Source organism: Sciurus vulgaris (assembly GCF_902686455.1).
Source record: "Sciurus vulgaris genome assembly, chromosome: 10".
Taxonomy (NCBI): domain Eukaryota; kingdom Metazoa; phylum Chordata; class Mammalia; order Rodentia; family Sciuridae; genus Sciurus; species Sciurus vulgaris.
In genome coordinates this window covers 75,064,169-75,080,152 of record NC_136470.1, presented here as the reverse complement: position 1 = coordinate 75,080,152, position 15,984 = coordinate 75,064,169, and the positions used below count along the sequence as shown (strand labels likewise).

The 15,984-nt window shown below is 40.6% G+C and overlaps 1 protein-coding gene across 1 annotated transcript in view; it reads left to right on the top strand.

Moving 5' to 3' along the window:
* Nucleotides 1-15,984, top strand: part of SLC12A8 (solute carrier family 12 member 8) — a 157,014-nt gene that overhangs the window by 44,917 nt on the left and 96,113 nt on the right. Inside the window, exon 6 of the mRNA XM_079156219.1 lies at nt 1,725-1,956. Within this exon, the coding sequence (XP_079012345.1) occupies nt 1,725-1,956 (232 nt within the window). The remainder of the gene's footprint in view (nt 1-1,724; nt 1,957-15,984) is intronic.

Genomic DNA, 15,984 nt, shown 5'->3' with positions numbered 1-15,984 from the left:
TAAAAGAAAATCTGAGTTCTGAGGTGAATGTAGGCAAACACAAGTCACTCTCTTTCTCTTCCTGCCCTCTCTACCTCTTTCTATCAGAAATAATTGTATTTCCTCCCCATTTCTAATGTGGACAGAGATGCCTGCTGTTATGGGACTCTGGGAGGGCTGGAATAACTGTCTAAGCTAAGTGCGTAGATTTTGGAGAACATCGACAAAAATGGTGTATGCTGAATATTCTCAGTGACGAGTGGGGCCTTGTGCCGTGTGTGTGAGCTCCCCTCAGATACAGAGCTTGTGTCACCCTCCTGGCCTTTGCACGGCAGGGCTGGGGCTTAGCAGTGCCTGCCTCCCAAAGCACTTTTTATTCAGTCAGCCCATCACAAAATATTCCTTGGATGCTTGTGACATACTTAGCAAATGCAGGGGACTTGAAGAGGTGTAAATCAGCTATTTTTTTTTTTTTTTGAAGATGTTTGCATTCCTGGTAGTGGTTCGCTGAATGTTACTGTATTACTTCTATACATGCTATATAGGAGGTGGACGCAGATAATGAATTGAATGGAACTGGCAGTGAGCATAACGTTTGTTCAGAAAATGGAGATGAAGAAAGGTTTGATGGAAAGGGGTGTCTCCAATGAGGCCCTACGGGTTTGTTCCCTGGGGGAATGACAAGAGCAGGGCAAGAGGGATGAGAGTGACCGCTGACTCTGGGGCCCGTGAAGGGATGAACCTGAGGAGTGAAGGGGGCTAAGACTGAGGATTAGGCAAAGTCAGGTGGGATTTTCAACTCTTGATTTATCTTTCAAATATTTTCCCCCCAAAAGTAAAATCATGGCTCAGAGGCAAATATAAAACGAGCTTTTAACTCCTCCATCAGTGGAGGAGCCAACAGGATGAAGAGCAGGGAGAAGCTAGGTGTGGATGTTAGACGGATGGAGATCAACCCACAGATTCATGGGCAGTTTACCAAATAAAGACAAGGACAAGGTTGCTGGGTGAGATCCAAAGCTAGTTGATGTCTTGCCGTACAACAAACTCTAATCTTTTGGGCTATCTGTTCCCCTGGATAAAAGTTACTTGTATTTCTACTAGAAAAAAAAAATCTATAAGTTAACATGTAACTTTACTAAGTCTGGGACATTTAGTACGTTTAATCAATAGTGAAAAGTAAGTTGAACTGAGTACATTCACCTAGATTTCCTTGGGTAGCTTTTGTAACATATGACCTTGCAAAGATGTGCCGTCCCCTTTTTTTTCCTTTTTCCAAGTTTTAGATAATTTCAGAAATAATATTAACCTACAAAGAAATGTGGAAACGCTGGTTTGCCACAGTGCCCTGCCGTAGCTCTGAAGAGGGGACCCCCTGCTTGTTCTTGTTCTAGATTTAGTTCTTGAATAGTGCAGACAGAGACATCCAAAGGCCTCTTCCACCCAGCCTCCCCGCCCTTTCCTCTCATACCCTCTTCATCTTTGTTACCTCCGGCAGTTGGCTCTCAGCTTGGGCTCAGCGCTCATTCTCCCCTTGGTCAAGACATGGACATAGAAATGGGGCCTGAGGCAGATTCCCAGGCGAGAAGGGCAGGGTATCCTGTGCTGTTTCCTTGCTGCTGAGCCTGGGCTGGCGCCAGTATTTGTCTTGTTGGGGCAAGCAGGGTGCTCCGTGCAGGTGGTCTGCCCAGGGGCTCCTGCGGCTTCTCTGCCTGCAGGCTCTTCTCATCTGGAATGGCTGGCAGTGTGTTGCAGGTGCCATGTACATCACTGGCTTTGCTGAGTCCATCTCGGATTTGCTGGGCCTCAGGAATATCTGGGCTGTGCGAGGAATTTCAGTTGCCGTGCTTTTGGCCTTGCTGGGGATCAACCTAGCGGGTGTCAAATGGATCATTCGACTCCAGCTACTACTGCTGTTCCTGCTGGCCGTGTCCACGCTGGACTTTGTGGTGGGCTCTTTCACCCACCTGGACCCAGGTAAGCCCCTCAGGGTTCGGTATGTGGCCTATCCTGTGGATCTGTACTGCATTGTGAATGTTGATAGGTATGAATCTGGAGACGATCCTCCCGCCACGGGTTGTACCTACAATTAGTGTGGGCCGTTCCTGATCAGGTGAGTGGGTATGTCTTGGTGCGAATTCACAAAGTCTCTTTTCACACACACATTTTCACGTCACACTTTTTCTGTTTCCTTTCCTTTCCTTTTTAAAACAAAATTCAGAAAACTTAGATTAAAAGAATGAGCTGAAGTACACAGATAGAGATTAAATTGATAACAGTGATTAGAAGACTGGGCAAGAAATAAATATATGGGTGAAGAGAAGATAAATAGACTTTAATTTTATCTGCCTTTTTTTCTTTTTTTAAGGACTTTGCTTGCTTAGAGTGTGTGAGGCTCTGGGTTTGATCTTTCGCACTGTGAATGAAGGACTTTATGTAAATACAACAAATATTAACAATTTCTGGGAGGTAGGGACAGATATATGCTTGATGATTTATGGTTTTCTGTGCTAAATTATTTTTTCAAAATAAAAATATGCATCCATTCACTAAGTTTAATGAAAACAACCAACCAGGTATAGTTTTGCCCCTGTGGAGATGTATCCCGTCTTTATAAGCAGTCCATCACTATTTAACCTAACCCTGGGTTTTCCTCAGCCTTGAGGATGCTTGGCAACTCAACCCTACTGCCTTAGGCCTTGAGTGACAAGCTCTTACCCACAGTGTCCTAACCCTGCAGCTTTCTGATTTGCTCTGTTTTGGTATCAAGACCAACTTTGCTCCTCTCCAGAATGCAGAACTATTCCTAGAACACTGGAAAAAAGGCCACTAATTGATGTTTTTCACTTCAGGGACCCTGTCTTTATATGACAGTATGACTACACAGCTCATCTGGATTATGGATGAGGAAAGAAAGATGGAGTCCCTAGCTGTGTTTAAAACAAAACAAAACAAAACACACAGCATGGACCGTGACCTGTACAGGTGGGGATGGTAGCTGCATTTGAAACACTTGCATGGTGCTTGGCACTTTACGTGGCTTAGCTTATTTAACTCTTTCTTTCTTTTTCTTGTGGTGCTGGGGATTGAACTCAGTGCCCTGTGCTGAGCTATATCCCCAGCCCTCTTGTTTCATTTTTATCAGAACATTTTAAAGTAAGAACAGCTATACCCATTTTGCAGATGAGGAAACTGAGGCTCAAAGAGCCTATTTGTGGGTCTGCTTGCCAGAGCTGGGTTTAAAATTAGGCTTCTTTGTCACTACAGCTGAGCTGATCCCTGATGTGGGAAGCAAACCTGTTTTTACACTCCATGATGGCAACTCTGCTTTTCCCCTTCTAGGCTACACCTGATGTGTGTCCTAAGCAGTCTTATCTTTTATCACAGTGCTGGTGTGGAAAGGTTAGAATTCGGTTAGTATACGCTGGTCTGGCCTCCTCATTTATTTAAACACCATAGTTGTTCTGTTGGAGAATTGCAGCTTCCGTAAATTCCTTGAATGTCCCTACCCTGTGGCATTGTGGGCCCTTCTTCAGAATCTCCAGGATGCCCCACGATCCAGCACCTAACAGTTAACTCCTGTACAGAAGAGGTCCCAAGGGCCACTCCAGTACTCAGGGCCACGGTGGCATCCACACTGCTCACCTGAAGCCTGGTTCTTGTGGCTTGCTGTTTGGAACATGTACATGGGAGGGAAGGGCGATTTTTCCCCTTGGCCTTGAACCATCTTACACCGGGGCCCCGATACTGAGGGAGACTTACTGGCCTTTGCCTGCCAAACTGTCAGTTGAGGGAGAAAGCACCCACTCTAGTCCCTGATTCCCGGGTGTCTTCACAGTTGCTGAAACTGCACAGTTAAATTGCAGGGCAATCCTTCTGGCCTCTCTGAAATCCTACTAGTCTGATGCATTTTCTTTCTTTTTGATTAGAAGTTTTCTTGGCTGCTCTTCTAAGTTTCTCCAAATATTTCTCCTTCCTTCTGGTCAGTACATTAGCAGGGTGTAGTGTGAACCAAAATTTATTTTCAATTATTCCCATAGCAACTGGCCCCTCTAGAATCTGTTTTTGGTATCACTGATGTTTTATACGGGCTGGTTTTTTTTTTTTGTGGTTAAAAATCCAAACTGAAACCAGACTATAAACCTTCAGAATGGGTTTAGCAGAATGATTTCAGCTATTGAAAAAAAAAAAGACATATACATAGAGATTTGAAAAAAGACTGGAAGGATCTATGCCTAAGTGTTAATGATAATTGTCATCTATGGAGATGACATGTGGCTATATTATTTTATTTCTTTTCCTTCAATTGACTAGTGTTACTTTAAAAAAAAATTAATAGATGTTTTGGAGCAGGTTTAGGTGGGAGGAGAACTGAGCAGATAGTACAGAGGGTCCCACCTGCTTCCTCTCCCCCTCCCTCACCACGGCTTCCCCTGTTCACATGTGCATTAGTGTGGGACATTTGTTAACAAGTGATGAACCACTTCTGACACATGATTATTAACTGACACCCGTAGTGTAGGGTTCACTCTTGCCGTTGCATGTTCTACGCGTGTCCACCATTATAGACTCTCACAGAAGCGCATGTAGACCCCTGTGCTCCACTTGTTAAACCCACCCGACTGCCACTCCTGCCACCACTCATCTTTTCACTGCCTCCACGGTTTTGTCTTTTCCAGAATGTCATATAGTTGGAATCATACAATATGTAGCTTTACCAAATCGGCTTCTTTCACTTACTAATATGCACTTTGGATTCCTCCATGTCTTTTTGTGGCTTGATAGCTCATTTTTTAAAAAAAATATTTATTGCCAATATTTTTGCAAACATTTAAAAAAAATCTCATGGATCTTGAGAGTATAATCTATGTAAAGCCCATCTACCTGGTGGCTCATTTTTAGCAAGGAAACACTATTCTCCAAAAATAGTTGCATGTAAGTTAACATGCCTCACATGTTCCAGGCAAGTGCTCTGTCACTGAGCTACAGCCCCAGCTTGCTAGCTCATTTTTTAAAAAGTTTTTTAAACTATTTTTTTAGTTGTTGGTTTAACTTTATTTATTTATTTATATGCAGTGCTGAGATCGAAACCAGGGTGTCACACATGCCAGGCAACCGCTCTACCACTGAGCCACAACCCCAGCCCACTCATTTCTTTTTACCACTGAGTAATATTCTGTTGTCTTGATGTGCCTCGTTTATCTCTCCATTCACCTGTTGAAGGACATCAGTTACTTCCAGTTTTTCAGCAGTTATGAACAAAACAGTTATAGACGTCCTTGTTCAGGTTTTTGTGATGATATTTTTTCAGCTCATTTAGATAAATCCCAAGGAGCATGATTACTAGATCATATGGTAAGACTGTGTTTCTCTCTGAAAGAAACTACCAAACCGTCTTCTTCTGAAGCAACCATAATATTTTGCATTTTGAATGAGTTTCTGTGGCTCTGTGTCTTTGTTGGCAGTTGGCACGTCAGTGTTCTGGATTTTGGCTCTTCTGGGAGTGCTGGTATCTCATCGTTTTAATTTGCAGTTCCTTAATGACATCTGATATTCAGCATATTTTCATATGCTTATTTGCCATCTGTGTATCATCTTTCATCTTTGGTGAACTGTCTCAATACTGTGCCCTTTTGAAAATTGGATTGTTTTCTTCCTGTTGAATTTTAAGGGTTCTTTGCATATTTTGGATATAAGCCCTTTGACAGATATGTGTTTTGTAAATATTTCCTTCCAGTCTGTGGTTTGTCTTTTCATTCCCTTAACTATGTCTTTGGTAAAGCAGAAATTTTTAATTGTTATGAAGCGTAACATATTAAGTTTTTCTTTAATGGATCATATACTGGATGTCACCTAACTTTTTCTCCTACGTTCTCTTCTAGAAGTTTTTTTTTTTTTTTTTTTTTAATTTGTTTATCAACACATATTAATTGTCCACATTCATGGAGTTCAGTGTGTGGTTCCAAACATTCACCTAGCAGGCACTGATCACTCCAACCTCCCTTTTCTACCTATCTCCCTGCCCTTGTACCCAATCTCTAGTAATCCCTGTTCTATTTCGCTTTTATTCTTTTTTCAGTACTGAGGATTGAATCCAGGTGTGCTCTACCCCTGAACTATATCCCTAGCCCTTCTTATTTTTTATTTTGAGATAGGGTCTTGCTAATTTTCCTGGCTGACCTTGAATTTATGATCCTCCTGTCTCAGCCTCCCAAGTAACATATTACAGATGTGTGCCACTGCCCCCAGCTAGGTTGACTTTTTCTCTTTCTTTCTTTCTTTCTTTCTTTCTTTCTTTCTTTCTTTCTTTCTTTCTTTCTTTCTTTCTTTCTTTCTTTCTTTCTCTCTCTCTCTCTCTCTCTCTCTCTCTCTCTCTCTCTCTCTCTCTCTCTTTCTTTCTTTCTTTTTTTATTTTGGTACGAATAATTGAACCCAGGGGTGCTTAACCACTGAGCCACATCCCCAGCACTTTATTATATTTTAATTAGAGACAGGGTCTCGTTGAGTTGCTAAGTTCCTCACTAAGTTACTGAGACTGGCTTTGAACTCTCCATCCTCCTGTCTCAGCCTCCTGAGCTGCTGGGATTACAGTTATGTACCACCGTGCCCAGTCTTTTATTTATTTTTTAATGTTTTTAGCTTCCACATGTGTGTATATGACAGAGAGAGAGAGACAGACAGATAGATAGACAGAGAGAACTTGTTCTCTACTTCCAACCATTTTGCTTCAGATGACAGGATTTAATTCTTCTTTGTGGCTGAATAATACTCCATTGTGTTTGTATATATTTTCTTTATCTATTCATCTGTAGATCCTATTCATCTATGGATCCCAGGCTGATTCATATCTTTGCTTTTGTGGATAGTACCACAATAAAACATGATGATGCAGGTGTCTCTTTGGTATGCTGATTTCACTTTCTTTGGCTGTACACCCAGAAGTGGGAGAGCTGGATCTGGATCATGTAGTAGATTTTTTCTTAGTTTATTGAGGAACGTCAATATTGTTCTGTATAATGGTTGTGCTAATCTACGTTCTCACCAACAGTATCTAGGAATTCCTCTTTCTCTATATTCTTGCCAGGATTTGTTATTTTTATAATAGCCATCCTAAGTGCAGTGAGTGAGATGGTATCTCATTGTAGTTTTGATTTCATTTCCCTGTGGCTAATGACATTGAGTGTTTTTTTTCATATATTTGTAGGCTGTAAATATATGCATTTCTTCTTTTTAGAAATGTTTCTTTGAATCATACCCCATTTTTTTCTTCCCTGCAGGGTTGGGGATTGAACTTGGGGGCCTTACACATGCTAGGCAAGTATGTACCACTGAACTACACCCACAGCCCATTTGTCCATTTTAAACAGAATTGCTGGGGTTTGTTGTTATTTTCTGAGTTCCTTAGGTATTATTGATATTAACCCTCTGCCAGATGAATAGTTGGCAAGTGTTATCTCCCATTCTGTAGGTTGTCTCTTTGCTCTGATGATACATCATTTCCTTTGCTGTGCAGATACTTTTTAGTTGGTGCACTATCATTTGTCAATTTTTGCTTTTGTTTCCTGTGCTTTTCGGGTCCTAACCAGAAGATTATTGCCTGTATCAATGCTTGAAGTATTTCAACCCGTATGTGTTTTTCTATTAGTTTCAGTGTCTCTGGTCTTACATTAGATCTTCAATCCATTTTGAGTTGCTTCCTGTACAGGGTGAGAGGTAGCAGGCAGGTTTCAGTCTTCTGCATGTGGATATCCAGATCTCCCAGCACCATTTATTGAAGAGGTTGTCATTTCTCTAACAGATGTTTGCTGTTCCTTTTAGATATACATGACAGTAGAGTGTATTTTGACATAATATGCATACGTGGAGCATACCTTCCCATTTTCGTGTTTGTACATGATGTGGAGTTTCACTGGTCCTGTATTCATATACAAACAAAGGAAAGTTATGTTGGCTTCATTCTACTATCTCTCCTATTCTCATCCCCCTCCCTTCCTTTCATTCCCCTTTGTCCAATTCAATGAACTTCTGTTCTTCCCTATCTCCCTGCCCCCATTTTGTGTTAGCATCTGCATATCAGAGAGAACATTTGCCTTTGGTTTTTTGGGACTGGCTTATTTCACTTAGCATGATAGTCTCCAGTTCCATCCATTTACCAGCAAATGCCATAATTTCATTCTTCTTTATAGCTAATTCAATTGTATACATATACCACGTTGTCTTTATCCATTCATCTGTTGAAGGGTACCTAGGTTGGTTCCATAGCTTAGCTATTGTGAATTGAGCTGCTGTAAACATTGGTGTGGCTGAGTCACTATAGTATGCTGATTTTGAGCCCTTTGGAGTGGAAGAACTGGATCAAATGGTGATTCTATTTCAAGTTTCCTGAGGAATCTCCATACTGCTTTCCCAAGTGGTTGTACCAATTTGCAGTCCCACCAGCAATGTATGAGTGTGCCTTTTCCCCCACATCCATGCCAACATTTGTTGTTACTTGTATTCTTGATAATTGCCATTCTGACTAGAGTAAGATGGAATCTTAGTATTAATTTGCATTTCTGTAATTGCTAGAGATGTTGAACATTTTTTCATATTTTTATTGACCAGTCGTGTTTCTTCTTCTGTTAAGTACCTGTTCAATTCCTTTGCCCATTATTGATTGAGTTATTTATTTATTTGGTGTTTTTGAATTCTTCATATATCCTGGAGATTAATGCTCTATCTGAGCTACAGGTGGCAAAGATTTTCTCCTGTTCTGTTGGCTCTTGGTTCACATTCTTGATTGTTTCTTTTACTGTGATGTAGCCTTTTAGTTGATACTATCCCATTTATTGATTCTTGATTTCACTTGCATTTTATAAGTCTTGTTGAGGAATGTTTCCTCAACCGACATGATGGAGACTTGGGCCTACTTTTACTTCTAGTAGGTACAAGGTCTTTGGTTTAATGCCTAGGTCCTTGATCCACTTAGAGTTGAGTTTCGTGCAGGGTGAGAGATAGGGGTTTAATTTCATTTTGCTATGTAGGGATTTCCAGTTTTCCCAGCACCATTTGTTGAAGAAGCTATCTTTTCTCCAATGTACGTTTATGGTGCCTTTGTCTAATCCAAGTTAACAGTATTAAGAAAGTTTGTTTCTGTGTCTTCTATTCTGGACCATTGGTCTTCATGTCAACAGATGTTTTTGGTGCCTTTGTTAAGAATCAATTGGCTGTAGATGTGTGGATTTTTTTTCTGAATCCCTATTCTGTTCCATTGGTCTGTGTGTCTGTTTTATACAGCATTCGGTGCCATGCTGTTTTGATTACTATAGCTTTCCAGCATGTTTTGAAGTCAAATAGTATGATATCTCCAGCTTTGTTTTTTTTTTTTTTTTCTCAAGATTCCTTTGCCTACTTGGGGTCTTTTGTACTTCCACATGAATTTTTTTGCATGTACACGAGATACTGGGAATTTAACCCAGGGTGCTCTATCACTGAGCTATACCCCATACCTTTTTTTATTTTTGAGACAGGGTCTCACTAAGTTGCTGAGGCTGGCCTTGAATTTGTGATCCTCCTTCCTCAGCCTCCTGAGTTGCTGGGTTTATGGTGTGCATCACCACCCCAGCTTCTATGTGAATTTTTGAATTGTTTTTTCTAGTCTGTGAAGAATATCATTAGTTTTTTGATGGAGATTGCATTAAATCTGTAGATTATGTTGTATAGTGTAGACATTTTAACAATGTTCTTTCAGTCCCTGAAGATGGGAGATCTTTATCTTTTTGTGCCCTCTTTGTTTTCTTTTTTCAGTGTTTTGTAGGTCTTTCACTTGCTTGATTAATTTACTCTTAGGTATTTTATCTTATTTTTGTAGCTATTGTGAATGGAATTGATTTCATGATTTTTTTTTCTCAGCAAATTTGTTGTTGATGTATAGAAGTTTTGTGTTTCACATTTAAGTCCATGATCAACTTTGAGTAATTGTTTTGTGAAGGGTGTATCTAGATTATTTATTTATTTGTATATGACTGTTCAGTTTTTCAAGCACAATTTTTTTTAAAAAACACTATTCTGTCTCCATTGAATTGCCTTAGCTCTTGTGTCAAATATCATTGGCTCTATTTATGTGGGTCTGTTTCTGGCTGTCTATTCTATTCCATCGATGTATGTGCATTCTTTCTCCATTCCACACCACTAGAATTATCATAGCCTTATTGTACATCCTACAGTTGGATTGTGCCTGTCTTCCAACTGTTTTTTTTTTTTTTTAACTAGTGTTGCTTTTTAAATCAGAAAAAAATATTTTAAATATAATTAAACTGAACTTTGTTTCTTTTTTTAAAATATTTTTATTTGTAGATGGACACGATATCTTTATTCATTTTTATGTGGTGCTAAGGATCACATGTGCAAGGCAAGCACTCTACCACTGAGCTTCAGCACAAACCCTATTTTCCTTTCTTTAAATGTCAATGACAAAAAAAAAAAAAAATCCTAAAATATATAATGTAAAAATGTAGAAAGTGTGGTAAAAGATGGAAGTTCCCTTCTTCAACCATTTTTTCCCCACTTCTCTCTAGAGGGAGATTGGCATGTGTGTTGCCTATTGCTATCAAACAAATTTCTTGAAAATGTAGGTGGCATAAAACATCAGTAAACATTTACCTCTGGCCTTCCCTGTGGGCCAGGAATGTGGGTGCGACTTAGCTGGTGGTGGGGGCTCCAGGTCTCTTGTGAGGTCCAGGTGAGTGCCAGCAGTGCTGTGGTCATCTGAAGGCGCAAGGAGGTCTTGCTGGCAGGTCATGGTCCGTGGTTGGTGGGAGACCTCAGTGCCTCTCTACGTGGTCCTCCCTTGAGAGCTGCTTGAGTGTCCTCAAGTCAAGGGCCGGCCGATTCCTCCAGAGCTACCAGAGAGAAAGGAAAGGCAAAACTCCTTATGATCTAGCCTCAGAAGCCACTTAGTGGCACCACCCTCGTAACCTCCGTGTTAGGGTGAGTTACTGAGGCTGCTTCAGAGGGAGGAGAATTAGTTTCCACCTTTCAAATGGATAAGTTTCAGTGAATTTGCAGGCACATTTTTAAGCCATGGTAATTAATTTTAAAATCAGAACACTCTTACACTCCAGCAGGCGTTAGATGAGCATGTATCTTTGCAGTCTATTTTCTACACACGTGTGAACACAAATGCAGGTGTGCCTGCACATAAACACATACAGCATAGTTCTTTATAAAAATGTAATTAAATTCCACATTGTTTTGCTACTGGCCCCTTCCCCCACTCTCTTCCATATCGTGGATAGCAATGCCAGTATGTTTAGGATTCCCTCATTCTTTTTCAATATCTGCAAGGCATTCCACTTTACAAATGTAAAGTTCTTTGTAATTAAAGGTTAATTTATTGGTAGTTGTTTAGATTTTTCTAGTTTGCGGCCATTTCAAATGTTGATGTGAACATGCTGTACCAAAGTTGGAGCTTATTTTTTGCAGGATTAAGTCTTAAAAATAGAATTCATAGAACAAAGGTCAAGCACATTTTAAATTTTGTTAGATGCTGCCAAATTGCTTTCCAATAAGGTTGTTCCATTTCGGACTCTCACTAACAGTACATAAAGAGTTATTGATTCCCCATATCTTGGAAAATATTGGATAGGTTTAATCTTTTAGATTTCTGTCATGCGATAGGCAGAAAAAAGTAATCATTTATATTTGTTTTTCTTCAATCATTAATGAGGATAATTTTTTCATATTTTTATTGCCACTTGTGCTTCTTTTTCTCTGAGTTGTCTATATTCTTTCCCTATTTTTCCATTAGGTTATCTTACTCTTTAATGATTTACAGAAACTTTTCTACCTTAACCATTAATCCATACAAAACAAATATTTGTTTAGTTTTCATTAGTGACAGACAATGTTTGTTATATATGTTGAAAATTTTTTCCTAATATGTCATTTGTCCTTTTAAAATTGACTTTATATGTAATGGAAGTAATATGTATACATAAATATATTCATTTTTTGAGCCAAATTGGTACTCTGATTGCTTGTTTTCTCTTGTATTTTCCAGCTCTTCCTGAAATTAAGCACTTCTTGTAATAGTTTCTAGGGCTGCCCCAACAACTCCCAGCTTAAAATGACTGAAATTTATTCTCTCACAGTTCTGGAGCTGGAAGTATGAAATCCAAGGTGTCAGGCAGGGCCAGTTTCCCTGGAGGGCCCAAGAGGAGGATCCTCCAGAGCCTCTTTAGCTTGAGGCAGTGGTACTCCTTCCTCAGCCTCCATCTCTATGTGACCTTCTCCTCCTGCTTCTGTGCACTGTGTAAGGACAACTTGTCACTGGGAACAGGTCTGACTTAGGTAATCCAGGCTGATCTCGCCTGAAGTGCCTTAAGTTCGTCTGCAAACTGCAGACCCTTTTTCTAAATATGGTCTCATTTGTAGTTTCCCAGGGTTGAGGTGGACATCTTTTAGGGGTCTCCACTCAAACCACGATATTCCATTGTTTTTTATTTGCCTTATTTTCTAAAATTTTATTACCATTAAAAAAATGTTCCATAGAGCTTTCAAATAACTTAGGGCGTTTCCCTCAGTGCCCACTCTGTTAGGGTCTCCTTGTTGGAGATTCTCTCCTTGGCATTGCTTTTCCTGGATGGATGATTTCAGGGTCTGGGTCTTCACCCTCACTGCTCTGCTCCCAGGGGTTGCTCCCTATTCTCTGGATCCCAAATCATCCTCTCTGCCTACAAGAGAAATATCACTTTTCTACCTTCACTGTAATTGGCAGGATATATAAAAATCTGGGTGGAAAAGAGTTTTCCACAGAATCTTGGAGTCCTTATCACTTCATCTTCTAGCATTGATTCAGTGGCACCAGGAGTTTGGTTATTCTGATTTCTGTTCTTGGTAGGTAACCCGTTTTTTCTTTTCCACGTATTTGTGGTATTCCCTTTACCTAAAATGTTCTAAAATTTCATAATGAAAAATTTGATTCATTGTCCTGGGCACTTTCAATATGGAAATTTTTATTACTTCTTGGATAATTTCCTCCCCTTTGTTTTGTTTCTTTACTTTCCCCCCCTCAAATTCTGACTATAGTAGTCCCTTCTTAACCATAGTTTTGTTTTCCATAAGTTGGTGGAAAAATGGAAAATTCCAGAAATAAGCAGTTCATAGATGTTCATAAATGATGTTTCATAAGCAATTCATAAGATTTATAATTGTTCTTTTTTTGTTAGTATCTTACTTTGCAATTTATAAATTAAACTTTATCATAGATATGTTGTGTTAGTCAGCTTTCCATATGCAACAAGAGCAACTTAGAGGAACGAAAGGTTATTTCAGCTCATGATTTCAGAGGTTCAGTCCATGGTTGGCCAACTCCATCGCTCTGGGCCCAAGATGAGGCAGAATGTTGTGGGAGAAGGGCATGGCAGAGAAACACTGCTTACCTCATGATGCTCATGAAACAGAGAGAAGGGGAAAGAGAGAGAAAAAGGGGAAGCAGTCGCAGGAAGATGTACCCTTCCAGGGCACACCCCAGTGATCTCCGCCAATGACACAGTTACCACCTAGTGAGTCCATTCAAGCTAAGGCAGACTGATTAGCTCTCAAAATCCCATCTTTTCACGTCCTAGCTTTTGGGGGACACTTCATATCCAAACCATAACAATATGTGTGGAAGAAAACACATTATGTGTAGCATTTGTGGTGTATCTGCAGTCAGGTGTCCACTGGGGGTCCTTGAACAGTCCCCTGTGGATAAGAGGGGACTACAACCACAGTTAGATGTTGGAACTCTTGATATGAACCTTCTTTTATTATTATTATTTTTAAAAAATCTCTTTTGCGTAGCTTATATCTTTTCCCTCCTCCCTACTTTATGGGAGCTTTCCTCGACTTTGTTTTCTACCTTTCTACTGCATTTTTTATTTTGTCTATCCTTAATTTCTAAGAGATCCTTGTTCTCTGATTGCTAATTTTAAAACACATCCTGTTCTTGTTTCATGGATATAATATCTCTTTCTGACTCCTTTAGGATATAAAATATAAGGGTTTTATTTTGAATCTCTTGTCCTCCTGCCCCCTGTCTAGAGTCTTCTTTTCTGTTATTTTATTCTCCCTGTTAATTCTACCAACTTTCTTCAAATGTTTGATAGTCCTTGGTTGTTGATTCATCTTTAATAATGAGGCACAAGAAGAGAATGGGAAGCCGTGTGTGCACCTTGAGCGCAGGGCAGTTGGCAGGTAGGGTGATCCTGTGCACGCTGAGCTATTTCCTGGGAAGACTCCCAGCTTTCAGCACTATGGTATGGATGTGGTTGTCCCCAAAGGTCCACATGCTGGAAGCTTGGCTTCCAGTTTAGTGGTGTTGAAAGGTGGTGGATTCTGTTAGAGGTGGAACCTAGTGGAAAGTAATCAGGTCACGGGGGCATAATCCTCCAAAAGGATGGAAGCCTGGCTTGTAGAAAGAATTAGTGCTCATGACAGTGGATTATTTTAAAGTAAGATCTGGGATTTGGGTGCAGCTCAGTGGTGAAATGCTTGCTTAACACATGTGAGGCCCTGTGTTCATTTCCCAGCAGCATATAAATGGATGAATGAATAAACAAATAAATCCATTTATTCATCCAACCAACCAACCAGCCCATGCATTTGGCCCCTTCTGTATGCAGCCAGGTCCCTTTTCTTTTCTCTGCCATGTTGTGATCCAATGAAGGGAGCCCTCACCAAAGACTGAACAGATGAGCCCACCCAATTTTGCATTTTCAGCCTTCGAAACTGTAAACTAAAATAAACCTCTTTTCTTTATAAGCACCCACCCTCAGGTATTTTGTTATAGTAAGAGAAAATAGACTAATACAGTCAGTTTCTATAGGTCTTTCCTCTGGTGCAGTTCATATTTTCCAAAGAGGAATTCTCCAGTCTCCTTCCAGGGACAAGCCTGGCTGTCACAGTTCTGGGAACAGGGAAATGTAGGAGGAGGGGCTGGAGGCTTCACAGTTAGGCTGTAGACATTCATTTAGGTCAGTGCTTGTCACAGGCCCATCTTTTCCTCCACTGTGTCCTTCCATCTCAAACTCTCTGTGCCATCTTCTTTGGGTCATGTTTCTCATTTCATCTCCAGATTCTCATGACCGTGGGTCTTCCTCATCACTACTATTTCTTCACCTCCCAACTCCTTTCCCTGCAGACTGGCAGCATGGGCCCCTCTTCCTTTCTCCACCTCCTGTCTTGTCTTTTTCAAAACAAGCACTATTGCCCAAGACTCTGTGAAGATGCAGAGCTTCATTACTATAAAAAGCTAGATAGCTTGACAATTTAAACAAGATACTCTCAGGCATTTGTTTGGCTTAAGGCTCCTAAAATGCCATTTTTTGGCTCATATTTTCATTTATGTAAGATGAGTGTCATGCCAAAACGATCTTATTGCCATAAAAGTCAGGCAAATATAGAGAAAATACATTTTAGAAAATAAAGTGACATGTGGCCCATTTTAATTCTGTGTTCTGCATTTGAAAATGAAATTATGTGTCTCCTAAGCTTACTTTGCCCGTTATCTAGGAAGGCAGTTGCTTGGCCTCTCTCTTGGTATCCTCCTCTCCACACCCACGCTGCATGTTGCTCTGTCATGGCTCTGTCACCTACTAAGAGGAGGGCCAGTGGGACAGAGCTCGGCAGGGCCAAGTTCATCTCATGCCGCATCCAGAAGGTGGGAAGTGCTTCTGCTTGGAGAGGGGTGGCTGGTGCTTGGCTCAGGAGCTGTCTTAGTAGCGGTGAAGCAAGCATGGCTGCCTCTCCTCTCTGCTGAAATTGCTCTATCTGAGGCTCCTGGGACCTCTTGATCTCCAAGTCCAGGACTTGTGCTCATTTCTTCTGGGACACAACATGTCTTAGTTCTGTTCCTGGTCTTCCTGTCCCCTCGCGTGGGCAGGGGAAGCGCAGGGCTCAGTCCTCTGTTATGCCTGTGTTCTCCTTTCCCCTCCCGACCACTACTGCCCTGGTCCATTTGCTTCTCCAGCTTTCTCAAACTCA